Source organism: Acinonyx jubatus, chromosome C1, assembly GCF_027475565.1.
Source record: "Acinonyx jubatus isolate Ajub_Pintada_27869175 chromosome C1, VMU_Ajub_asm_v1.0, whole genome shotgun sequence".
Classification (NCBI taxonomy): domain Eukaryota; kingdom Metazoa; phylum Chordata; class Mammalia; order Carnivora; family Felidae; genus Acinonyx; species Acinonyx jubatus.
The window spans coordinates 211,854,293-211,880,595 of NC_069381.1; the positions used below are offsets into that span (position 1 = coordinate 211,854,293).

General features: G+C 51.7%; 2 protein-coding genes across 6 annotated transcripts in view; one reads left to right on the top strand and one right to left on the bottom strand.

Moving 5' to 3' along the window:
- Window positions 1-1,149, top strand: part of MROH2A (maestro heat like repeat family member 2A) — a 45,689-nt gene extending 44,540 nt beyond the window's left edge. For 4 of the 5 annotated variants that reach the window (XM_053215988.1, XM_027047180.2, XM_027047175.2 and 1 more), the window contains one exon: window positions 567-1,149. In XM_053215988.1, the coding sequence (XP_053071963.1) occupies window positions 567-688 (122 nt within the window). In that variant the 3' untranslated portion in view covers window positions 689-1,149. The remainder of the gene's footprint in view (window positions 1-566) is intronic. The other variant, XM_027047193.2, reaches the window with a different exon arrangement.
- A 3,350-nt stretch (window positions 1,150-4,499) lies between these two features.
- Window positions 4,500-20,902, bottom strand: HJURP (Holliday junction recognition protein). The gene is made up of 9 exons (XM_027056321.2): window positions 20,727-20,902; window positions 20,326-20,392; window positions 17,242-17,297; window positions 15,903-16,020; window positions 13,424-13,485; window positions 12,019-12,111; window positions 11,109-11,187; window positions 7,394-8,960; window positions 4,500-4,780 (listed from the first exon to the last, which is right to left on the bottom strand). Exons 1-9 carry the CDS (start codon window positions 20,820-20,822, stop codon window positions 4,741-4,743), a joined length of 2,178 nt encoding a protein of 725 aa, XP_026912122.2. The 5' UTR covers window positions 20,823-20,902; the 3' UTR covers window positions 4,500-4,740.
- Between the last annotated feature and the right edge of the window lie 5,401 nt (window positions 20,903-26,303).

Here is a 26,303-nt window from a genome sequence, read left to right on the forward strand (position 1 = left end):
CAATTATGCGGAGTCCTCAACCTCATTCGGAGAATTTAGAGAAAGCGCCTGGGGAAGAGCCAGCGCACCCTTTGTTGTCGTTTTGTTTTTTTCTTTTCTTTTCTTTTTTTTGTTTTTGTTTTTGGCGGGGTTGAGGGACGGGGCGTGTAATCAGGGTGCACAGACGGACGAGCCTGCAGGGGGCCTTCTGGAAGAAAACGATTTGACCCGGGAGGCCTTTCGCTCGTTCGCTGGGCCTTCTGCCCGCCTCCCCATCACGAATGTCTACGAGATGTTTCCACCCTGAATCCCTCAACTGGTCTACACCGCATGCGAGTTCTGTGGGCGATCTTTCTGTCCCAGAGAAGTAACAGAAGGCTGAGATGGTGTGTGTGTGTGTGTGTGTGTGTGTGTAGATGCAGCTCCCCCACCATCTTCTGATTTCAAGTACATGGGGTTCTGCTTCTGCAGCCCGTGTGAGCCCCTAGCCGCACAAGTGGCTTCGGGACCTCCTACCAGCTCCACTGCCCGTGGCAGAGGGCACGGCCGAGTGGGGTCCCGACTCTCCTGTTTGTGCCCACTCTCAGCTCTCCAGGAGCTGCAGTTGGACTTGGATCCTGGGGTCCGGAGGGCAGCCCTGGAGACCCTCAAAGTCTTGGATACTTGCTGTCAGCACCAGCTTTTGGCTTCTCCCGAAGGAATTTGCTAGATGGTCCGAACGTAAAGCACAGGCTGCCTCTTCAGAGTGCCAAACCACAGCCGTGCAAGCCACTTTTTAATTTAGTTTGTACGAAAAGCATCGTTGTAAAATAATCAGTGTCCCTTTCTTTCCTTCCCTTGGAAAATAAGCCTCCATTGCCGTTTGGAGTACGGACTCCTGACTTGGAAGGGGACAACATCCCCGAGCCCAGGCAGTGGGGCAAAGGGAGGATTTATTTCCAATGGGGTCGTTTTACGTCCGCTTTCCCCGGATCGTGTGAGGGTCTGAATCCACGTTTGTGCCCCCACGCTGATGGTGTGTCCCCTGCCAGGCGCTGTGCCGGGAAGTGAGGGGAGGTAGGCGGCCGTCTGGCCCCTGCCCCCCAGGACCCCACCCTTGAAGGGAAAAGAGGCATCTCTGCCGGGGACTGTGATACACATCCAAAGAAGGAGGGTGGAAGTGCCCCAGTGGCGCAGGGGTGGGTGGGAGGGGGGAGTGCCCACCAGCCTGGGGACGATGGGGGATGTCTCCAGGAAGCGACACAACACCAGGCCTGTCCTCACTCTTCCCATCGTGGGGCCGGATGGGACAGGCTGGGGCAGGGACCCGGCAAAGCCTGGAACAGAACCCGGTTGAGGGGCCAGAAGGGGAAATAAATGAAGGTCATGTCCAAGCAACAGGCAGGGGAAAGGGGAGGCGGGCAGGGAAGGTTCCCTGCACTTAGGCCGTCAACAGAGTAGTCTGTGGTTGCCTCCTGAGCAGGTAATGGTGGGACTCTCAAAGGCAGTCGCCACCCCGGGCCCCTCGGTGGGAGGGGGCTGCTGGACAGCGCAAAGCATCATCGTCGGTGCGCCACAGGCTTCCCGGGACCCCACTGGTTTCCCCACTGTTTTGTGGCTCCCGTGGGATAGATAGTGAGGGTACTTTCAGACACAGGCGGGAGCAGACAAGCCATTCACTACAGGCACGGAGGAAAGGGCCACAGGTGTGGACAACAGTCTTCAATCCCCTTCATGCCTGTGCAGAACATTTCCAGATGGCTTATAGGCCTAAATTTGGAAAGCAAAGACGCAAGACAATAGAGTGTTTTTTAAAAATATTTTCTTAAAAAAATTTTTTTTTTAATGTTTTATTTTTGAGAGAGACAGAGTGTGAGTGGGGGAGGAGCAGAGAGAGGAGACGCAGAATTAGAAGCAGGCTCCAGGCTCCGAGCTGTCAGCACAGAGCCCGACGCGGGGCTCGAACTCACGAACCGCGAGATCATGACCTGAGCCGAAGTCGGACGCTTAACCGACTGAGCCACCCAGGTGCCCCCAAAGGATTTTATTTTTAAGTAAACTCTACACCCAATGTGGGGCTCGAACTCACAACCCTGAGATCAAGAGTCACATGCTCCACTGACTGCACCAGCCAGGTGCCCCACCGATAGAGTATTTTTTATTCTGAGAGTAGGTTTTCTTTAAAAGGTAACAGCAAAGGCCAGAAAAAAATAAAGGATTAAGCTATCTGATTCTGTTAACATGTAACTTCTGGGCAATAAAATGCCATAAAGTTAAATGACAAATCACAGATAGACGTCACTTGCGGTTTATATAAAACGAGATTGGTTCATATAATTGGACGGGCATCCAGAACATATCCTACATCGGTAAGAAACAAAGCCAGTTAACAAGAGAGGCCTGAGGGGACACTTGAAAAGCCAGGACCCCTGAAATGCAAACTGCAATACATCTCACACCCCACAAGTGGCACTGACTGGTGGCAATAATGTGGGAGGTGGGACCTCCCCTATCGCCAGAGCGCAAAGCGATTTGGCAATAATTAGGGAAGCTGAAGACACCTGTCCACGACCGGCCCCTCTAGACGTAAGCCACAGGTGAGCCCACGCACGCACGCATCATGGCTGTGCGTGTGTCCTTAGCAGCAGACATCCAGCAGGAAGGGGGGGCGGGGAACCAGCCACCTGAACTCTTGAGATACGAGACACCCGCGCCCATCACCTCCCGTCAAGTGCAAACACCTCTTGTGAAACCAAATTGCAGAATGTGAGCAGTACTATGTGCACATTGAAGACACAGACCACCCCACATATAGCCTATGGGGTCCTTCATTGGCGGATCCCATAAATTAGCTAAGACCCCTGGCACCCGGGTGGCTCAGTCGATTAAGCGTCCAACTCTTGACTTCGGCTTAGGTCGTGATCTCATGGTTCGTGAGATCGAGCCCTGTGTCGGGCTCTGTGCTGGGCATGGAACCTGCTTGAGATTCTCTCTCTCAAAAAAAAAAAAATAATAATTAGCTAAGACCCATGCCCAATCTCTTCCCCCTTGCCTTCTTCCTGTAGATGATAAACCCCCGGTTTCCCAGTCTCTGCAGCAGCCGGGCCTGGCCTGGCCAGAGACAACAGCACAGGCCTACTAGGCATGAGGCAGGAGGCGTGGGGGGGCGGGGCTTGGAGCGGGTGGTGGTGCGGGCAAGGCACGTTTTGGCTAAGGGTATTTTTTCCCGACAAAGAGCAGAGAGTGGGTTGTGCTCTTCTTAGGAACACAAGGGAAAGGTCTGGAACTGCAGGGGCCACCCCAGCCTTGTTGGTGCCTGGGCCAGCAGCCCCTTGCCAGCTTGTGCCGAGGAAGAGTGAGCTGCCCGTGAGGGGTAAGGCTCTCGGCATGTTCTCTGCTGCGAGCGGCACAGCCCTTCTTGTTCCCACGGCTCTGGACCGAACATGAACCCCCAAATCCACATATGGAGGTCCTAACCCCAGTGTGATGGAATCTGAGGTAGGGCCTCCGGGAGGTGATTCGGTTTAGATGAGGTCACCAGGGTGGGGCCTGCACGAAGGGATTAGTGCCCTTTTAAGAAGAGACACCAGGCCGAGGGCCCTCAGCAGAGCAGACTGTCCGGGGACCCGGATCTCTGACTCCCAGCCTCCAGAACCGTGGGAAGTAAGTTTCTGCTGTGTAAGGTCCCTGGTCAGTGGGATTCTGTTAGGGCGGCCTGAGCTAATTCCTACACTCGGGTAATGTGGTCCCAGCATGAAGGTGTAGGTGGAAAGGGGCACATATCAGTATCAGGAGAAGGGGACGGGAAGGAAAGGTGTGCAAAATTCAACATTTCTGACTTTCTATTTAAAAAAATTTTTTTAAGGCTTATTCATTTTTCAGAGACAGAGAGAGGCAGAGTGTGGGGGGGGGAGGGGCAGAGAGAGAGGGAGACACAGGATCTAAAGCGGGCTCCGGGCTCTGAGCCGTCAGCACAGAGCCCGATGCAGGGCTCGAACTCAGACTGTGAGATCATGACCTGAGCCGAAGTGGGACGCTTCACTGACTGAGCCCCCCAGGCGCCCCTCTGACTTCATATTTAAAGCAAGAAATCCACAACACACGGCAATATGTGGGCTGGCACACTGGCTGTCACTGTGTTCTGAATGTGTGAAATATTTTATTTAAAAAGTCACCATGGTACCCTATTATAAGCAGTGGCAACGAGAACCACTAGCCACGAGGGGAGCCCTGTGGCGGCAAGAATCCCGGGACTGAGAACAGCACGTTTTCGGCTAAAAACATGAAGAGGTTAGGAATGGCCTGTCATGGGTGAGCTACTTTCAACTTGCTCCCTCCTAATACGGGAGAGAGCAGGTCCCTGGTTCTGAACCTAAACCGTGGCAGCTCTTTCCGCGAGGGCCATCGTCTCCAGGGCTCACACAGGTATCGGGGCAAATGCTGCTCTCTACCTACAGGGAATAAAGAGCATTCTCAGGACATGTCTACAGTTTAAAAAGAACACAGGAGAAAAACAGGTCTATAAAGGATCACACGAAAACTTTTAATTGAGCAACTTTATTCAAATAATTTTGATACCGAGAACTCAGAGTCATTTCAATGGGACCAATTTCACGGAAATTTGCTTTGAAGGGCAGGGAAGTGAATCCAAGTGTCACATATTCTTGAGGATTAAAACAAAAAACAAAAAACTCACACACGTAGAGTAAAGGAGAAGAGGGACAAAAGTCTAAAAGAAGTTGGCTATATACTTCTCCAGCTTTGAATTTTTCTAATACAAAATCACTTTTCTCTTCCATCTTGAAAGACGTGTTGTTCTTTCCTTTAGAAAAAGAAAAAAAAAGTGACAAGGGAAATGATTTCAGTACAATTCCACTAGAATTCCCAAGCCACCGAAAGCTGGACTGTTTTATATTTATTCCACTGCCTATATGTAAATATTGGTGGGTCCACTAGAGAAAATGCCACCACACTGAACAAAGAGCGTAAGGGAGGTAAAGACCCACCCGAAGGCAATCCCCCCGGGCAGGCGGGTGAGCCAGTCGGTACGCCCACTGGCTTCAAATCCTGGCCCAGCCTCGAATGCGAGTGTGGACTCAGGAGTCCTGAGGCTTCAGCTACATTCGCTTATTTGTAACCTAAGACACAGAACCTGCCTGCTGGATGACAGCGATCTCATCAGAGGGGTCCTGTGCGGGTTAAGGCAGAAGGGTGTAAAGAAGGTTCCACACAGAAAGCACTCACGTTAGCCATTCAAATTCCTTCTGTAGTCACAGCTCGGGAAGATTTGGTCCCTTCCCTTAAGACATTTATGATTTAAGTAGGGAGAGAAGAAAAATATGGAAATGGTTAAGTATGTTTGTATCACGGGTTCAGACGGAACTGCGAAAGGCCCCCGGGGGCAGCCACCGCGACTTATCAAATTCCAGGGGAGCCGGGAGGACCCCACGGAGGGCTGAGTTCTCCCCGTGCTTCACTGCTGGGCACACAAGGCATGGCTCATGGCCGTGACCTTGGTGTCTGCTCCATGTGGCCCTTGATGGGCAGGTGAATGAGAGGCGGGGGGGGCGGGGAGGGAGGTTCCCGAGGTGGGAAGCAGGGGTCGGGTGCAGCTGAGGCACAAAGGGCGGGGGGCAGTGACCCCTCTGCGCTGGCCGGGCCAGCGGGCGGCCTGACCTGCCGGCAAACCTGGGGACAACGTGGGAAAGCCACAGAGGTGAGCCTGAGGGGCATGACACGTAGAGAACAGGTCAGGAGGGTGCGTGTGAGCGGGTGCAGGCCTAGACAAGCAGGGCCGGAGGGACAAGGGCGCTCTGACAGGTCGGGGCTGGGCCACCTTGGGCACGGCTCTCACTTGAGGAGCTGCCTTCGGTGAAAACCAACCCCCTCTCAGATGAGAAGGAAGGTCAGGTGTCCCCCAAGTGCCTGCCACGGTCCCCGAAAGCCTCAATCCCACAGGACTCGGAACGTGGCTCCGCGCTGCCCTGCAGGTGGCCTGGCCCGAGACGGGCGCAGGCAAGGAGTCGGAGGCCTGGACTAAAGGGGAAGAGCCAGCCACCCGGCAGACAGACGACTCGGCCCTCGGCGGGGCCTCCTGGGGTGCAGGCCACTCTCCCGGTCTGGGAGACTCCCCCACTTTGCTCCAGCTCCACATCGGGCCTCACCCGAGGTCCCTGACCTCAATCCTTGACCAGAAAGACCAATCACAAGGCAGGTCCGCTTCACCTGATGAAGGCTACCTCGTGGTTAGGGCCACAGGACGTGTGGTGCCTGCGGAGCCAGACTGCAGGCTGAGAAAACAGGGGCAGCCGAAGATCGCGGAAGCAAGAGGACAAAGGACCGGACCATGATTCTGACCTTGATGAAGCGGTCAGCCAGCTTCAATGCCGGCTTCCTGGGCTCATTCGGGGGCGGGCGGGGGGGCGTCTTCCTCACCCAGCCCCATTTGTAGCCAAAGCACCCGCGGTTTTTGGAAATACCTGCCGAGAGGGGAGCCACGTGGGTCTGAACGCTGAGAAGCGCGAGTGGGCAAAGGCAGGGCAGGAGCAATGGGGTCACTGAGGGGTGGGGACAGTGACAACTCAGGGCTCATCGGGGCTCATCTGGGAGAGGAACGCACTGTCCCCTGGGATGGGTCACAGGACAAACAGGCACAGGTGGAAAAGGAGAACACGGACACTCAGGGCAGAGGAGGCCCATCTGAACGACCGCCGAGGGGGCCGGCTATCCGCACAGGGAGAGGAGGGGAGAGGAGGGGAGAGGAGGGGAGAGGAAACCTCACCACCAATGCATTAAACCCCATACGTGCACCCGTCAGAAGAGCCGCATCATCCGGGACCCCGGCACGTATACCCACCAAGTGCGCGCTGGAAGGCCCGGAGCTCACGAGATGAAGTCTAACAGCCCGCGGTGACCCGTCCCACCTCACCGCCACTGGAGAAAGCAGAGTGGCGCTTGTACGTGCAAACCTGACCTCAGTGATCTGTGCAAACGCAAGTGTAGGCCGAGGTGGGACGGCCCAGGTGCACCTCAAAGCCCAGCACGGATACTGTGGCCCCAGTGGGCCGCCCCCGCTCCGGACCCACTAGGGAATCCAGAAGTACAAGGAAAGGCACTGCCTCCAGATCAGTTCTGCTCTATGACAGCTGTTTTCTGAGTGAGACCAGGAGAGGTCGGGAACGACAGTGTGACAAGGACAGACCGAGCCCTCCTGAGGCTTTTCGGAGAAGTCCCCTAAATGCATCCCAGGGGAAAACGTGTAAAATGTTCCCTGTAAGGACATGTCCAGCCCCACCATGATGCATCTCACACAGGGACATGTGCTTGATATACAAGCTGATTTCAGCAGAAGGAAAAGAATCTGGGAGAGGGTTTGGAAAATGAACACAGAAGCATCCTGTCGTAAAACACCCACGTTCAACGAACGGAAACGCACCTTTTTTTCTCAGCTGGGCTGTGAGGAGACGACCTCTCCCCCGGCCTTGGGATGGGCTGGCCCACCACTCTCGAGGAATCCTGGGAACTGGCCCACTGTCCACACAGCACAGAATCTGATAATCGGCGTCTCTTTGGAGGGGACCGATGGCCCCTAGCGGCAGTGAGCACAAGGCATGTTAGTGGCTGAGCCTCGGTGGCGGTTAAGCGCAGTGGACGTTCTATGCTCTGCTGGGGTGACACCGACAGCTTTGGGGGACTTTGGAAGCCAGAGTCTGGGTTTAATTTTCCTAAGGTGCCTCTCTGATACTGAACTTCCAAACTTGCTTTATCTGGACATGCTCCAACACGTAAAAGTGCCTTCGTCCGCGGAGGCGATTGTTGGCAATACTTTTGATGAAGCTTGTCAAATTTTTCTTTTATTTCCTTGTAACGATCTCGAACACAGCTTAGAGGCTGCACCCCTGCTACTGAAGTAGGTCTGTTGGGTGAGGCAGACTTTCTAAGTATTCCAAGACTATTGTTTCCCTGAAAAAGGAGTGTCTGCTCAGAGCGGCGTGGGCTCTGCACGGGGCTGGTCTCTGGAAGCGGGGGAGGGGAACCCCTTCTCTGCAGGCATCTCCCTGCTCCCCTGGCTCGATCGCCCAGCTCTTCAAAGGCCTCATTTAACCTCTTAGCTTCTGCTGTGCCGAAAGTTCCACTGAGCCTGTGGGTTTCGAAGCCCTGGGGGCCACGAGGGCTCGCTGGACCATCCCTGTACACATCCACGGCCGAGGATTCCGGGAGGGAAGTCAGGACGGGCTGCTTCCGGGGACTGGGGCAATACTCCCGATGAAGCTTATCAAATCTGATTTCAATTTCCCTGTAATGATTCCCTCGCTTGCCTGGGAGTATTCTTGGTCTGGAAACGATTTTTACAGGGGAAATTAACCATTTTAAGGCCTTGTATCTATTCTGATCCAGATGACACACTGCACGGGAGTCTCCATAAGGCAATGAAGAACGCCCCTGGGGTGTTAAACTCCTTAACTCCTTAAACTCTTTCCAACTGGGACCCCATTTAAGGACTTGGGGTTTGTTTACTTCGAGAAAAGCTTTGTCCAGTTTTAAACCCGTCTTCTGGCCAGAAGCGTCCAGTATGTTCTCGCAATCTCTTAAGGCGCCCCTGTCCCTCCCTGGCCCGGCACGGACTGGGAGCCTCTCCTGGGAAGCCCTGTGAGGGCGCCTGCCGCCTCGGCAATGAGTCCTGTTCACTCTGCTCCTGGAGCATCTCCTCCTCAAGCTCCAGTTGTGAAGGACAAACGAGGTTTTGGTGGAGATGATACAGGACGGCTTTGCGCTCAGCAACAGGCTCATTGAGTGCAGCATGCCCGCGTACAGGTCGCTGATGGTCACGTCACAGATGTCATCGGGCTCGAAGGACAGGCTGCTTGAGAAGCTGTGCCCCCCGGTCCCTTGTAACGAGACACTGTCACTTCTAGGCACCACGGCCAGGTCTGCTGAGCAGGGGCGTGAAGCCGGCTTCACTGGGCCACCAGGACTCTCTCCGGACACACGGCCACGGCGTCCTGGAGGGAAACACACAGAGTAAAGTGTTACCGTTCAAGACGGTCCATCTGCAGAGACCACAGAACGAAAAGGGTGGATCGTGATGACAATTCAAAGAACAAGAGAAAAAACTCCACGAAAATGTGAGAATAGATTCTCCTCTGAGATTTCTTTCTAGTTATCAAACTCTAATTCCTACTTTCCACCCCAGCTTCCCCAAAGGGGTCTTCCTCCCCCATGTGATGGTTTACACGTTGGATGCCCTTTCAAAGTCTGATTAGAAACCCAACAATTACGCCGATTACCTGTGAGGACAGGTGACGGAGGCAGAGGACTCCTGAATGTGCCTCTTCGTACAGCTTTGACCTTCACATCATGTTAAATGTTTTATAGATTTAAAAAATAAAATTAAACCAGGGTGCCTGGGTGGCTCAGTCTATGGAGCGTCCGGCTTCAGCTCAGGTCATGATCTCACGGTTCGTGAGTTCAAGCCCCATGTCGGGCTCTGTGCTGACAGCTCGGAGCCTGGAGCCTGCTTCCAATTTTGTATGCCTCTCTCTCTGTCCCTATCCCCCTCATGCTCTGTCTCTTTCTCTCAAAAATTAATAAATGTTAAAAAAAAATTTAAATAAATAAATTAAATTAAACCAACAAGGATAAGGAGAACTCTAGAAGTGAATAGAAAAAAAAAAGAAAAAAGAAAAAAAAAGAACCCAAGTGCGTATCGAAGTGATGACAACGGAAAGAGAAAAAAGGATCTGAGTGACTTTGAACACAATCCTCTGAACGTGCACCCTTGGTGGGATACTGTCTGAGCATCCAAGAGCTTCTCAGGACTCCTGAACCTTCTTCAGCAGACTGGCAAGCATGTGGCAGCAGGGGCCGTGGTTCCGAAATCAGTCTGCACTGCACAACGAACCTAATGAGTGCAGGACTTTGGTGCTGGCAACACCTGTGGGGTCAAGGTCATGGTGGGGGGACAAAGTGCTCAAAAACAGACAGGACAGGCAGGCCAGAGGTCAGGGAAGCCAGCATGAAGGGCTCCTGCAGGCTGATCTGGGACAACTGGGCATCAGTGGCTACTAATATGTGAATTAAAAAAAAAAAAAAAAAAGCCCATGGGTTCTTATTGATTCTAGAAAAAAATTGTTTTTAAAAAGTGAAAGCATGTGGGAATAAAGGAAGGAACAGAATTAGGGCACGAAGGGACTCGGCGTTTGCTTACGGAAGGATGCCAACAGGCGCACACGGAAGGAACGGCCAAGCCGGGGAAGGGTTTGCGGGCGGGGAGGCAGGCGGGAGTCGTGGCCTGGTGCCAAAGCCTCGGGGTGGAGTTTGCGGGGACCCAGGCGACGGGCACCTGCAGACGATGCCAAGGAAAGGGCACTTCTGTAGTGAGAAACCTAGCGGGTCCTTCCTTAGCTAAGTGGCCAGGCTCATGCGTCACCAACAACGGGACAGAGTGACATGATGTCCTGAGAGAACACACCGTCGCCTGGGCAGCATTTTTGCCAAAAGTGTTTAACATGCACTTAACCTTAGTGGAAACCACTAGAGAAGTAAATTGAGGGACGTGCTGCAACACTACCAGTGGCCAGGACTATTCAGGAAAGTCGTGATAGGAAGGTGCCCACAGAGACAGAGCTTGGCGAGATTTCTGGACTGCGGTGTGGGAAACGACTAGGCCCTGGCATGTGCCCCGCCCGCCGCAGCCGCGTCCCTGGGCCTAGGAGACCTGCAAGCACTTAAGGAGAACACGTATGTGACTGCAGATGACGTGCATGGTGTGCGTATGTCCGTGTGTGCACATGCGGGGGTGCTGTGTGCGTGTGTGTGGGCGCTGGGTGTGCAGGGGACGGAGAAGCAACTGCAACAACAGGTTGATTGTCAAATAAACGCGAGCAGAGGGTGTAGGAATCCTGTGTTTCCGGAGAGTCAAAAACTTTCACCGCAGTAGGTTGAGCTGAAGAGCTAACCAGCAATTAGCGCGCTGGAGTCCCAGAGGAAACAAGCAGTTTGCCGACTACACAGGAGGCTTTCGCCTATTAGGTGCTGGTGTCTCGAACAGTTTATGTCAAGCACACGAGAGGGTGCCCAGCGGTAGGGGCGCCGCGACTCTGCCAACAGCGATCAGGAGGTGGTTCACGCAGTTTCTGTGTTGCACTTACCAGGGGCAGGCCCGGCAGGCGAGGCCAGGGGAGGGGTCAGTGTCACGCGTGCGTCCTCTCCACCTCCGTCACCAGTACACTGAAAACGAAGCCGGCGATGTGAACATGTGTCGACTCTGGGCGCCCTCAGACGCCCCCCGCCGCAGTGCCCAGCCCCGCGGGTTGGTGAGGTCGGCTGCTCCTCCCCGACGCAGCGGCCGAGGCCTCCGGCAATGGTGGGGGGAGGTGTCAGTAACCTCTGGGAACTTGGCCCACGTGACCTCCAGGCTACCCCCCCCGGCCCCCCCCCCCCCCCGCCCCAGGATGCCCTCCTGCTGCTCCAGGTTAAAGGGAAAGGCCGTTCCCGGTACCCCCACCAAATCAGCGGGCCTCAGACACCGCATCCTCGCCGGTCAGCAGCACAGTAAGGAAACGCCTATGCTCCTGTTTGCTGCCTTTGAGATAAAGTAGTCAGTCATCCCACAACGAGTACCTCCTACTTATGTGACATGAAGAGGTTTTCTTTATGGGAAGACGTGACAGAAACTAGGGTTGGCACCCTTGCTCTGTCGGTCACGCTCTGGGAGCCCCCACGCGCTCCACAGCAAGGTGACCGTGGACAGGGTGGAAGTGGGGAGAAGTGGGGCGGTGGGAGCAATCCTTCCCCAGGGGGTGGGGCCCCCTACGTTTCTGTGAGCGCCCCCCACCCAGAACAGTGGGCGACGGAGGGCGCACCCCACGGGTTTCCCTGATCGCCCCCACAAGGTGAGCGTCCGTCTGCAAGCCTGGGAGGGAAACAGTTGGGAAGCAATTGCTCCAAAGGCTCCTTACAGGCTCCACGGAGAGCGAACAAAAACCTGATTAACCCACCTCGGTATATCACTAGGTTATGATTCAATTATCTGAAGACACATCCTGGGAAACACATTACCTCTAAACACCCTTCATCCTGTAGCAATATATCCACTTGGGTCAAGTACTTCCTTCGTAACTCATTTTTCAAAGGGCTCCAGGGCTCTGCAGGCTGACACAAGAGAGAATCAGTGTTCTTGAGAGCTTTTGGGTCCGGATGAGCTCTCAGATTCTCGAGCTAGCTGGCAAGTTCATTAATTACACGTGGGTAAATGAAGCCCCTCGAAGTCATTTTTCACTCCTCGCTGTTAGCCCCTCTGAAAATCCACCTGACCCAGAAACCCAACTTTAGATAATTCATCCAGTGGCAACAATCCCAAAGTAAAAAGACAAAAACCCCCCCAAAACACAAAAACCACCCACATAAGTCTGTTGGGAGGTGTGTGATGGCATTGCTAGGGAACAATTCAAAACCATCTGAATATTCTTGGGTGAGTTCAGGACTCAACTATTAGAATTAGTCCCAATCAGTGTGCTCACAGGAAAGGACATTCAGCACTCTGGCTCAGGAGGCAGGCCCCCCATTCCCTTCCTGCCCACGCGCTGGGGACAGGGGGGGTCTTGACCCTCACTCTCTGCACCTCAGTGGCTGCAGACCAGGGATAACACACACGCAGACTGTTCAGGAAGTTCTTTACATCTGGGGCCACCTAGCCCTGCACCACCGCCCCCCCGTAATGCTCCAAAACGTACAGCCTTCCCCCCGGACCCCTGTCACTACCTTATTTAGTTAGACGCCACAGGTCACACATTGGGTGTTTGGGCAAATTCTTCACAAAAAGAGCAGTTTTCGAGAAAAGCCACACACAACAGCCATTCTAGCGTCTGACTCTGGGGCCAGGAAAGACCCCCCAGCAGACTGCGTTCTTTGTGTATTCCCGTGCATCCCACCGGAAGGAAGGGGAGATGAGACCCCGTCGGGGGAAGAGGAGACAGGTGGTTCTCGGGACCAGGGGGGCACCCTGGGAGACACAGAACAATGGCCTGATCTCGTGACCTCGTGGACTAAATGGGCTTCCAAGGGCTGACCTGGAAATACTTCCTAGAAACACCTTCCTTATGACATTGTCTCTTCGGGCAAAGACCAACTTAGAGCCTAACTTTCAACACAGCGTGCTCGATCAAGGGTATTGGGCACACCGTGAACTGTGACTGTATTGTCTGCACAGGGAACACCACCCGACATATATGTGAGTTCAGGAAATCCGGCTTGAACCGGGGGCAGTAAGGGCTGCCACGCGCCAGATGGAAGGAGGCCCCTGCTGCCTTGAGGGATGTGAAGGGAGGACCAGAGACGGGAGGGGTGGTGTCAGCAAAGGGTGAGCCTCCCAAGAGGATTTCAAAAAAGACACCGGAAATGAGGACACACACACACGCACCCCAAGCTCTGGCTCGGTCCCTTCGTCACAAAGGGCAGGTCTTACCATGAAGGCCCCAGCAGCTACATCTTCCGGACACAAAGACACATCATCACCGCTTTTTGAATCTAAAAGCAAAAAAAAAAGGAAATCTCAATCAGAATTTTATTTATTAAAATATTTTAAAATTTTTATTTATTTTTGAGAGAGAGAGAGAGAGAGAGAGAGAGACAGAGTGTGAGTGGGGGGAGGGGCAGAGAGGGAGACACAGAATCCGGAGCAGGTTCCAGACTCTGAGCTGTTAACACAGAGCCCAACGCGGGGCTCGAACTCACGAACCGTGAGATCATGACCTGAGCTGAAGTCGGACGCTTAACCAACTAAACCCCCAGGCACCCCAAGAATTTTAAAGAAAGCTTGCGTTTTCCTCTCAAGAATAGTTTTTACACCCCTCGAGTATGTTCTAGGGCGCTCCCTTTAATAAGGACACAGCCATCTGTCGCTGTCCTGATTATCAGTAATGCAACAAATGCATCAGAACAGGAACACGCCTCAGGGGGTAGAGGCCAGAGAAGCAGCTTTCTGTCACGTTGAGCTCCTTCGGTGGCTTCTGGTCCTCGGAGCTGGGTCGCTCTAGCCCAGCACCGTCCCAGTCTGTGATGGCAGAAAGTTCCCTACCTGCCGCCCGGTATGGCAGCCACCGGCCACGTGTGGCTCGTGAGGCACATAAATAACATTTTCCATTTGATTTAACTTTCAGTTCCTCTGACTCGCCACAGGAGGCTGGAGACACCACACTGGACAGTGCAGCTCTAGGATAAACATTTCTAGTTATTTTGAGCGGTCCAGAAACTCACGGACCTAAGGATCTGTGGGGCCAAAATCTCGATCAACACCAGTCAACAGATAACACCTGTGAATAAACACCTTCCTTAAGGTCTAATTCTACCCTGAATGACTGCCAGTTTTCCCTGTGGGACTCAACCCATTTTACAGACGGCTAGAGCAGGCAAGGTGCCGGACGAGGGCTGGGGAGAGCGGACAGAGGCTGCAGGTCAGGGCCGGCAGGAGATGGGGATTCAGGACCAGTTACAAACCTGTCTACCCAGCTGGCTAACTGCTACCAGGAGGAGAGCCGGTGTAGACAGCTTGGGTGAAAGTGGGGGGGGGTCTGTTCTGATGGCAGGTGTCAGCAGGGGCGGGGCTGGTACCGGGGGGGTGCGGTGGGACACGGGGGCAAAGCCGCACAAGGGACGGTGGGAGGCAAAGGCACAGGAGGGGGACGTCTTGGGTATGAGGAGGGCAGGAGGGGCTGGGTGTCTGGCTCATTGTACAGGGAAGACGGTGGTAGGCCTTGAGCCAATAGGAATCCTGCTAGGTTGACCTTTCCAGTTTAGATTTGCCGAGTTTAGACAAAGTCTTCAAGAAGAGAGGCTGACAGGCAGTAAACACATGCAGACTGGGTCTGGGATGGGGGTTCCGCCAGAGTGAGGGGCTCAGACCAATCTCAAGAAAGGGCATCCAGTGGAGAGGGGAGTTAAGAGGGGCTGGGAAGGAAGAAAACCCAGCGGGCACAGGGCCACAGGCCAATTACAGGATTTCCAGGAGCTTCAAATGCCACCAACAGGGCAATGGGATAGAAGCCACAGAATGCCAGTGGGAGTCGCCAATGGGGGAGGCTGGGACCACGGAGAGTTACGCCTTCCCGATGGAGCCCAGAGCCTGCACAGAACTGGCGGAAGAGAGCGTAGCAGTGGAGCAGAGCATCGTCTGTAAGTTTGTTCGAGAAGGGAAGTGACCCATGGCAGGTGGCTACAGAGGGACACGGAACCGGGAGAGCCGTGAAGTCTGTTCCGTGTGCTTAAGGTGGAACCTGAGCACGTTCAAACAGATGCATCCAGGGCAGACAGAGACACCAGAGAGAGAAAGATGGGATGACAGACTCCCCGGAAAACAGGCTGGGTTGGGGTTTGGGCAGCAAAACGTTCTGTAGAAGTCAGCAGTTCAGGGGCACCTGGGGGGCTCAGTCGGTTAAGCTTCCGACTTCAGCTCAGGTCATGATCTCACAGTTTGGGAATTTGAGCACCGCGTCAGGCTCTGCACTGACGGCTCAGAGCCTGGAGCCTGCTTCGGATTCTGTGTCTCCCTCTCTCTCTGCCCCTCTCTGACTTGTGCTGTCTCCCAAAAACAAATAAATGTAAAAAAAAAAAAGTCAGCAGTTCAAACACGGCCTGCACAGCAAATCTGGCGTTTCATTATATTTTTGACATTAATTTTTTTACGGAGGGGGCAATAAGTTAAAAAGTGATGGGAGGGCGTATGTCCACTACTCAAGAACGCTTGAGCACTGTTTCTGTGTAGGCGCCACGGATGTAACAGCAAGACAGCTCCTTTGGGGAGTGCAGACAGTAGCGACAGGCACTTTAAGATGCTCCCACTTTTAAAAAAGCCTTGGAAAAAGTCATCGTGAGGAATCTGGGCTTTAAATGCCATCACAGGGACGCATGTCCCTGCCGACCCCAATTCCTAGCGCAGGGACACTCACCCACTCCCAGGACTCGTGTGCTGGGCTCAGGAAGTGCCAGACCTCGGGCTTCAGCTTCCGCGGGGTCACCGCCGCTCCTGCTGTCTGGGGCACCCTCGAAAGTCTTCACCGGGGAGTCCTCGAAAGCACGGAAGTGGATAAAGACACGCTTGATTCAGTGAGAACACATTTCAAGCCACCGTAACAAACCTACACTCCTTCCTTTAGCATATGAGAGAGCAGGGGTCTCATAGGCCTCTCTTCTGGTACAGTTTGTGAGTTTGAGTCCTGCATCGGGCTGTCAGTGCAGGGCCTGCTTTGGATCCTCTGTCCCAGCTCCTCTCTCCCTGTCCCTCCTCTCATTCTCTCTCTCAAAAATTAAAGGTTAAAAACTAATAAATAAGTAAATAAGTGTGACTGAATTATACAATGGATGATGAAAAGAAATGATCACAGTGTATAGTATGTAAAGAAGAAGGGGTAAAAATATGGGTATTATAGGCGGGAATTACATTATACGAAAATATCATCAGTGACTATAGGAGTCAGGTTGATTTTAATGGTTGTATGTATTTCTAACGTTTGTACGACCAAACGTATTATGGGTGTGATTCAAACAATCAGGAAGAAATTTTATTTCAGAACTGCTGTTCCTTGCTTTGGAACCCTAACCCTGACGTTTTCGTTCTGGGGTACAGGCTTCTGGGCTGGGAGGCAGTTGTTAAGGGAATTCTAGACATCTCTGCAAAAAAATGACGGTAGCAAGACTCCGTGGGTCTCCCAGGAGGCGGGCAGGCTGTATCGGCACCTCCCGTGAACATAACAGGCCGAGGTGCCCCAGCATCAGTGGGTACATCCGGGAGAAACCACACAGTGTTTTGGAAAACAGCTCCATGCGGAAAGAAGCGTGACCCTGTACCCTCTCCCTACTCTCTTCCCCTTGCAGAAGAGAAAGGAGGCATGTTTCTTTCCTCAAAGGAACTGGGTTGGGGCTTTTCTGTAAAGGACCCAACAAACTGAGCTCACAGATGCAGCTAAGGCTGGGGCAGGGGCAGGGGCAGCTTTCTCCCACTGGCCAGCCCTGCATGTGGGGCTGTTGTCAAGAACCCCTTGGCCTACAGCAGAGGAAACGGGGCAGAAAGGCTTAAATATCAACGCAGCTCCTCCTGCTACCTGACGAGCAACAGGAGAAAAACTTCTCAGCAAATCCTTAGAGGAAAAGGGGGGAGTTCAGGTGAGAAAGACCTAGAACAGAAGCCCCGTGGCGACCTCGGTGCAGTCACAGCTAACCTACGCCTTTATTCACATCGATATTCCCACACAGCAGCACATGGCAGCAATAAAAACGGACATTAAATACCTGGATTTGTTCTTTGTTTTTCTCCTTTACTAGTCCTCCACCCCAAATTCTCAATCCTTCAGAAAAGAAATGAGAGAAAAGTTACCGCTTAAACAATCCTGACTGCTGAGTGTCTGTTCAGTCTGCATTCAGAGAAAACAAACGTGATGGGCCAGAGAAAGATGTGATCTACGGAAACCAAGCCACGCTCCTGATACCTGTTGTTTCTCATCTTTGTGAGGCTGGAAGTCTTTTTTTTTAAATTAAGATTAGGGGCGCCTGGGTGGCTCAGTCGGTTGAGCGTCCGACTTCGGCTCAGGTCATGATCTCACGGTCTGTAGGTTTGAGCCCCGCGTCGGACTCTGTGCTGACGGCATGGAGCCTGGAGCCTGTTTCGGATTCTGTGTCTCCCTCTCTCTCTGACCCTTCCCCGTTTGTGCTCTGTCTCTGTCTCAAAAAAATAAATAAACATTAAAAGAATTTTTTAAAATTAAGATTAGATGGGCTCCTGGGTGGCTCAGTCGGTTAAGCATCCAGTTTCGGCTCAGGCCATGATCTCGCGGTCCGTGAGTTCGAGCCCCACGTCGGGCTTTGTGCTGACAGCTCAGAGCCTGGAGCCTGCTTCGGATTCTGTGTCTCTCTCTCTCCCTCTGCCCCTCCCCTGCTCACGCTCTGACTCTCTCTGTCTTTCAATAGTAAATAAACATTAAAAAAAAATTAAGATTAGACAGAAATCTGTCATTAATGGAAATCTCCTACCTAGGAGGCAGATTATCCAATTCCATCATTAAGCCACAGAGTTAAGCAGAAACAAGGAACACACATGTGCCAAGTGCTGTACTCAAAATATATTTATTGAGAGCAATCTATATACTATGTATAGACTGGAAGCACTTTCTGAGGGCAATCTAGATGTCTAGAACAAAGCCTAAACGCAGGGTAAACACGAGATTAGGAGTCCTGCCCCTTACTCGTTAGCAGAATGGGGGCAAGAATACTTAATCTCTCCCTAAACCTCCATTTGCCCCCAGGTAAATTCAAGTGAACAAGAAGGGATCCTTGGGTTGAGATGGTTGCCAACGAGGACACTAGCAAACGTTCACACACGGTGCTAACAATGCTCCAGGCTCTATTCTAAACACTTTCCAAGTACACCTCATTCAGTGTCTACAACTCACCTGTACAGAACTCCTACTTTCCAAGTTCACTGGCCAGACGGAGACACAGAGGCAAGAAGTGGGTCCAGCAACCAGCCCGGGCTGCTCAGCCAAGTGGTGGAGCCAGGCTGGGAACCCAGGGGAGTGACTCTCTGTGCTCCTGGCCACTGTGCCCTGTGGCCTTTCTGGAACAGAGTGACGCCGAGCAAATGTGCTCCGTCAGGTCAAGGCTTTGCCAATTTGGCTAAGTGACATGGGGCTGTTTCCTGTTTGCTGCATCCTCTGCTAGGAAACCATGATCCTAAGGACAGCACCTACCCCAAAGGGCTGTTGAGAATCAAAAACACAAGACTCTCAGAAGCAAAGGGCACACCTTAGCTATCCACACATGCGAACAACTATTCCTCCCCTCCTGTCCTCGTCATAATCGGTATGGGAGTGTTAGCTCCGATCTATACCCTACGGCGTTGCCTTAAATCGGGAGTTTATGCTACAAGGGTGGTCAGCTAACCCTAATCACGGTGGCGCTCCCCTGAGTACCTCTCCAGGCTGAGCAACAGGACAGAGGAACTGTACTATCAGCAGCCGGGAGCTCGTTAGACCTACTCAATCTGCACCCAGCACCGATGCCAGAGGCCTCAGGGATCCGTTTTAACAGGCTGTTCTCATTAAACCGGAGTCAGAAGTGAGTTTCAGCAGCGAAGTTAGTGGTATTCTAGATACGTGGAGTGGCCAGACCACTCTTTGCATAAACAGCGCATCAGAACATAGTGAATGAAGCCTGTGGATGGCACCCTGGGAATGATTCCTACCCAGCCCTGGGTCCTGCCTTCGGGTTAGATTTGTCATTGCCTGATGAGACCACAGAGTAACAGAGGCCTGGAGCTGGACTATCTTAGCTTCTGTCTTCACAAACTTTTCACCCAAGGTGTGGCTGGGTCAGCTAAAAATGCAGAGAGCTAAAACTTTATTTAACTTCAGAAGAAGATCTTATGAAGCTTTTAGTGCCTGTCTGTCCAATGCAGGGCAGAACTGGATCTGAGATCTGCCTTCATTAGCAGGTCCTAATGAGTTGGTAATAAGACAGAGGGGGAGGAACTCACGTCACCCAGTGCAACCTTTCTTCACCCAGCTACCAAAGAGAATCCAGGAGATTTAAGTCAGCTTACAACATCAACCACTGAACGGAATGGCTCCTTCTCCCTATATTCAGGTCAAGTTCCAAGTACTCAGAATCTCAAGGAGGACAGCTAATACTCCAAGTCAAACAGGTCAAAAAGTATTCAATAAGAGTGATTACAAGAGCCGGGCCTTGTTCCAAGAGCTTCACAAGGAGCTCCTGTAACTTACAACATCCCCATCAAGTAGATTATTACCATCTTCCCATTTGACAGGTGAAGAAACAGAGACACAGCCTTGGCTGTTAAAGCAACCAGCCCACAGGGTGCCTCGGGTGGCTCAGCTGGTTAAGTGTCCGACCTTGGCCCAGGTCATGATCTCCCGGCTTGTGAGTCTGAGCCCCGTGTCGGGCTCTGTGCTGACGGCTCAGAGCCTGGAGCCTGCTTGGGATTCTGGGTCTCCCCTCCCTCTCTGTCCCTCCCCCTGCTGGCACTCTGTCTCTCTCTCTCTCAAAAATAAACTTAGAAAAAAATTACAACCCCCCCCCCCCCAAAAAAACCAAAAATCATCCCAACCGGCCCAGACCGACAGGGTCAGACAGGGGGTATTTTTAACCAGCGTGTGTCTATGGATCTGCAGAATTCTGTTTTTAATAGGTAATTTAAAAAATAAGTAATTTATAGGCTCAAGGGAACTAGGAATGTTTTAGTTCTTATTAGGCGGACAAATTTTCACAAGAGAGCGGGGATAGCATTTCAAACTCCGGGACGAAACTATCCTGTTCACACTCTGAACTGTACACATTCAGAAGGGGGGGATGACTCCGTACCCTGGGGTGTCTCATAGGTCAGCGTGGACATCTGCACCAGCGGGGCATCCTCGAAGGGCTGGTTGTACTGCGGGAGAGAAAGGGGCATCCCCTCAGCTCCGAGGGCCGCGAGGAGGCCCTGACCCGGCTGAGGAGGCGCCAGAACAAGGCTGGAAGTCTACAGGACCCCCCCAAACCCGCCCGCCTCCCTCTCGCCCCCAAACCACCTCCCCTGTCTACCCCAGCGCCCCCAATCCCGCTGCCTCCTCTCCACCCCCTCTCCCCTCCCCTTCCCACCCCGCTTCCCCACCTTCGGCGCCGCGCTCGGCCGCCTCCACCCTTACCCCAGCCCCGTTTTTCCCCTTCCCCATCGCGCCCGGCCTCCCCGACTCCAGCGGGCCGGTTGGGGGGCGGGGCCCTACCTTTTCTATCAGCCGCTGCATGCGCGTCTGGAAGCGGCGGCGGCTGTCCCGGAGCTGCCACAGCAGCGCGTCCTCCCCCAGGGGCTCGCCCTCCATGGCTCGAAGTGACCCACACCCGACTCCAGCGGCAAGACGTACCGCGGCCCCTTCGGCGCCCCGGTTCAAATAACGACTCCCGCCCCCTCTGCTTGCCCTTCCGGCTTTCTATTGGCTGGCGAGGAGAGGCCGGGCGCTGATTGGGCCTTTCAAACGCGTGGCGCATCTTACTCCCGGCCAATCCGCGGCCGAGCTTCTGCCCCCCGCCCCACCCGGGCCCGGCCCGGCCGCTGGGAGGAGGCAGTGGCGAGAGCGGGAGGTGTCCGCCACCGCGCATGGCTTAGGGCGATGGCCCGGTGGAACCGGCTACCGGTTGCGTTCCCGTTAATCGGCAGCGCCACTCGAGAACCCTGTGGAACTATGGGATTCCTCCGTTGTGCGCCTGAGATGACTGGGTGACTTGCTGGGGGGCGGGGGTCTCGCGTCAGTGTGAGGACCGCTCTCACCCAGATGTTACCTGGCCAGTTTCCTCCCCTGGCCCACCTCTGGGCCCGGACCCGACGCAGTTACGACCCCGGGGCGGGGGAGGGAGGGTGCCCAAGAAAGACACCGCCAAATTACCAATGCAAAAGGAGGAGGAAAATGACCATACGTTTAGGAAAAAATGCCATAAATGTTATAGAATCCATATAGAAAATAAAATATTTTTATTGGAGCACCCGAACACATAAAGCAAATATTAACAGACCTGAAGGGAGAAAGACACAGCAGTACAATAATAGAGGACTTTAATATTCCACTCACATCAATGCATATACCATCCAGACGCAAATCAATAAGGAAACATTGGCCTGCGCGAAGTGTTAGATCAGATGGATTTGGACACATACAAACAAAACATTCCGTCCAAAAGCACCAATACACATTCTTCTCAAGTGCCCCTGGAACATTCTCTAGGACAGATGGTGTGTTAGGGCACAAAACAAGTCTTAATAAATTCAAGAAGATTGAAATCATCAAGCATTTTTCTTAATCACTGAGGCTAGTAATCGATCACATGAAGAACACTGGAACATTCATAACTTTGAGCACCATTAGGTCCCTTGGATGGACTCTTCACCTCCTCTCAGCCCGCACCCCAATCCTATCAGGCCATTGGGTAGATATTACGGGAGAAGTAGGGGGTGAGAACAGTGGGGCGCGTGGAGTGTAAGCGTCCAGGGAATATATCGTGAAGGGCACAGAGATGTGCTGCCTGGATCTGCCTTCAAGATGCCCGGGCTGCTGGAGGGCTGTCCACAGGTGCTTTCAGCTGGCAGCCTCTTCAGGAATCGCCTCGGTTGCAGAGAGCCCACGATCCATGGTGTGCAGCCCCAGGGTGGCCTAAATCCACTGAGAGCTCTAGGGGGGGTATATGAGGGCTGGGCCTCCATGTCAAGTGGAGGGCGGCCCTGATGATTCATTCCAGCTCCTGAGCTCTGCATGGGATCAGTGGAGGCAACGTGTCCCCTCTTGATTTGTCCCCTCCCTTCCACAGGTGTCAATGGTGAGGGCACCTCCTAACAAACACCCTGCACCCTAACTCGGTCTTCCAGTGTGATCTCTGGAGGACCTTGATGCAAGTGGCCACTGAATCTACACATTCAGTTTCTCGCTTTTCTGACTTTCACAACTAGGCTACGTTTTTTCCCTCTCCCTCCCTTGGGAGTGTTCAGAAATTTAACATGCTGTTCCCTCAACTCTATGTTTCCACGCAAGTTATTTTCAAACATTTAACTTACCACATGCAGAGATTTGAGACCTCAAAATTGGGCTTTCCCAGAGCTTGGTGCCCACTCCTAGGAAACCACTCCCGGGTTCCAGGGCTACCCTCCCTCGCTTCACTGACTGTCCAAGGATCTGCCTCCGACCCAGGGGTTCCTGGACAGCTTCAGGGGAACAATTTCTCAATCTCAAGTTTATGTCTTTAACTGAAGTTCTGAGAGGCCTGAGAAAATTGAAACTTAAAAGCTTAAGTTACGGGAAACTGAAACCTAACCAAGCTTAACCAGCTTGTTCCGCTTCTGTACAATTGCTTGGCGCGCCCATGTATTCCTGATCAATCATTATTGCCTGGCACATCCGTATATTCTTGATCAACCATTGTTACTTGGCACATCCGTGTACTCCTGATCAATCATTGTTGCTTGGCACATCCGTGTATTCCTGATCAATCATTGTGATACCCGTACCCCCGGTTGTGGTCTGACCTAAAGGCAGGAACCAATCGAATACTGTTAAGTGTCCAACTTTAAACACCAACCAATCGCAGCTCTGTAACTGTGGAAAATTCCTGATTTCCCCATGACTTGTTTGTACCTGTCTATAAAAGGGTTGTAAAAACCTCTCTCAGGGCCTCTTGGTGTCACCGGCAACGGGGGCGCAGAGGTCCAGGTTCGAACCTGCAATAAATGACCCTTGCTGCTTAGCTTTGACTCTGGACTCTGGTGGTTCGTTTTTGGGGGTCTCTTAGACTCTGGGCGTTTCAGTTCCTCAAACAGACTCACGTTGGCCAATCCTCTCTGACCCAGCCAAAGCCGATGCCTGACTCTTATCCTTCTGGCCACGTGGTCATCCAGTCCTCTCTGACTGAATTTTTCCCATCCTGTGGTCCAAAGTGGTGGCCCAACTAAGGAAGGAGCCCTGCAAGATGCTTCTAATTTGACACCATTCTGTACAAACAACCTGCCCCACTGTAGCAGCCTATACATGTGACCTCAGGACCCCAGAGCTGCCGTGCAAACTCCTTCCACAACACTCCCAAATAACAGGGAGGATCGCAACCGCTCCCAAATAACAGGGAGGCTTGCAACGTCAGTCTGCAATTTCTCTGGCAGTGGAAGGGGCTGGGAACAGCACCCAGGGTCTCACAGAGTTTCCAAAGCGGCAGAGAGGAAGGCATGCTCAGCCCTGCAGCCCTATTTCCGCCTCTGGTTGCACCTACACAGCGCCCTCTGCTGGCCTTGACAGAATTTTCAACCCTGGAAGTGTTTAAAATTATGGGCATAGGACAGGGAAGGAAACAATCAACAAAGTTAAAAGGCAACTGACAGAATGGGAGAAGATATTTGCAAATGGCATATTGGATAAAGGGTTAGTATCCAAAATCTATTAAAAAAACTTACCAAACTCAACACCCCAAGACCAAATAATCCTGTGGGAAAATGGGCAGAAAACATGAATAGACGCTTTTCCAAAGAAGCCATCCAGATGGCTAACAGACACATGAAAAGATGCTCAGCATCACTCAGCATCAGGGAAATACAAATCAAAATCACGATGAGATACCACCTCACACCCATCAGAATGGCTAATATTAACAACTCAGGAAACAACAGATGTTAGCGAGGATGCAGAGAAAGGGGAACACTTTTGCACTGTTGGTGGGAATGCAAACTGGTTTAGCCACTCTGGGAGACGGTATGGAAGTTCCTCAAAAACTTAAAAATAGAACTACCCTACGACCCAGCAATTACACGACTAGGTATTTATCCAAAGGATAAAAAAATGCTGATTCAAAGGGGGCACATGCACCCCAATGTTTATTGCAGTGCTACAAACATTGACAATAGTCTATTTGACTATAGTCAAAGTATGGAAAGAGCCCAAATGTCCATCAACTGATGAGTGGATAAAGAAGATATGACATATACATACAATGGACTCCTCCTCCTCGATGAAATCATGCCATTTGCAACAATGTGGATGGAACTAGAGTGTATCATGCTAATCAAAAGAATCAGTCATAGAAAGACAAATATCATATGATCTCACTTACATGTGGAAATTTAAGAAACACAGCAGAAGAACATAGGGGAAAGGAAGGAAAAATCAGATGAAAACAGAGAGGGAGGCAAACCATAAGAGACTCTTAAGTATAGAGAACAAGCTGAGGGTCACTTGAGGGGAGGTGGGTGGGGGATGGGCTACATGGGGAACGGGCATTAAGGAGGTCACTTTTTGGGATATGTACTGGGTGTCATATGTAAGAGATGAATCACTGGGTTCTACTCCTGAAACCAGGACCACACTGTATGTTCACTAACTTGAATTTAAATAGACAAAATAAAATTATGGGCATAGGAAATAATTGTCACTGTAATTATTTTATGACTGCTCTCATAAAATATGCCTAAATTTTATAAAATTTTTATACAATAGTTAGGTGTTTATTCTGCAGCATTTCCATGGAATAATGTGTTGGAAAAGTGTGGAAATGTCACCACCATCTGTGGTTGGGGAGACACAACTTTGGCTGGTCCCAGGGTTGACATAGCCACTGCTATGTCATAGTGAAAACGTCTTTATGAGATGAATTATCAGCCACAAGCAGCAAAGCCCCATCCGTTAGGCTGCCAAGAAAAGGGGTCACTCCCTTCCATTGGTCTAGAGCTGATGGAAAGAGACTGTCATAGCTGACCATTTGGGTTTCCAAAAGGTGTCCGTCGAAGCTCACAAAAGGCGTTTATTCTTTGATTTAATGAGTCTACTTTTTGAAATCTATTTTATTTTATTTATTACAATTTTTTTAAAGTTTATTTATTTTGAGAGCGAGTGAGCAGGGAAGGGGCAGAGAGGGGGAGAGAATCCCAAGCAGGCCCCACATCATCAGCGCGGAGCCCTATGTGGGGCTCAGACTAACGAACCATGAGATCCTGACCCGAGCCGAAACCAAGAGTGGGACGCCTAATTGACCAAGCCACCCAGGCACCCCTGAAATCTCTTTTAAGTACTTAAGCCTCTTGGCAAAGATTTAGGTGTAGGACCCGTAATGAAGCACTGTTTACAAAGTCCAATACTAAAAGGGTGGTTGAATAAATGGCAATACATATGCACTGTATTCCATTCACAACAATCTTGAGACACTGTATTCATTGCCATCTAAAATGTATATGATTTTTTAGTATAAAAGGTTATAAGCCTGTATTATGTATCTGCCCTTAAAACATACATTGTATGTTTTTAGAATTTGACTATGTTTTGTATCAAAATGTTTCCCGTGTTATTTCTAGATGATGGTATTATGGGTTCTTTTTAATATCAGTTTTCCTTAGCTGCATTGTCTAGACTGAACAGGTATCCTGCCATTGTGAGCGAACATCACTCATGTAATAGAAAACACAGTCATACGTTTTACCTTGGTGCCACAAAATTAGAGACCACTTAGGCAAATAAGACATGCATGGCTGCAAACATGCCTACATTCTGCTGTCATACAGCTGGACAACATTTTATCAAAATGATACCTCACCTCCCAGCTTTTACCCAGAAGTGTTTTTGTTTTTTCCCCAGGAAAAGTAGGGCTCTAGCTCTCTTTGGTGATGGTCCCGTCTCAGCTTTGTGTGGTGGGAAATTGCTTTTTATTCTTCACCTTAGGCTTTTTGCAATACAAGTAGACTTTTAGGGTCATGATTAATGTGTTTTAATGGACTATCCATTTTAAAAATCAATGAAAAGAATTTGTATTAAAAATAGAAGGCAATTAGATCGATTTGGGTGACC

What these genes read in the sequence shown, in the direction of transcription:
- HJURP (XM_027056321.2), bottom strand. Translation starts at nt 20,822, where the DNA reads ATGGAGGGCGAGCCCCTGGGGGAGGACGCGCTGCTGTGGCAGCTCCGG. An exon ending in TGCAGCGGCTGATAGAAAAG is followed by an intron (nt 20,393 to 20,726) that starts GTAGGGCCCCGC and finishes TCTCTCCCGCAG; the next exon opens with TACAACCAGCCCTTCGAGGA. An exon ending in TAGCTGCTGGGGCCTTCATG is followed by an intron (nt 12,112 to 13,423) that starts GTAAGACCTGCC and finishes CTCTTGTGTCAG; the next exon opens with CCTGCAGAGCCCTGGAGCCC.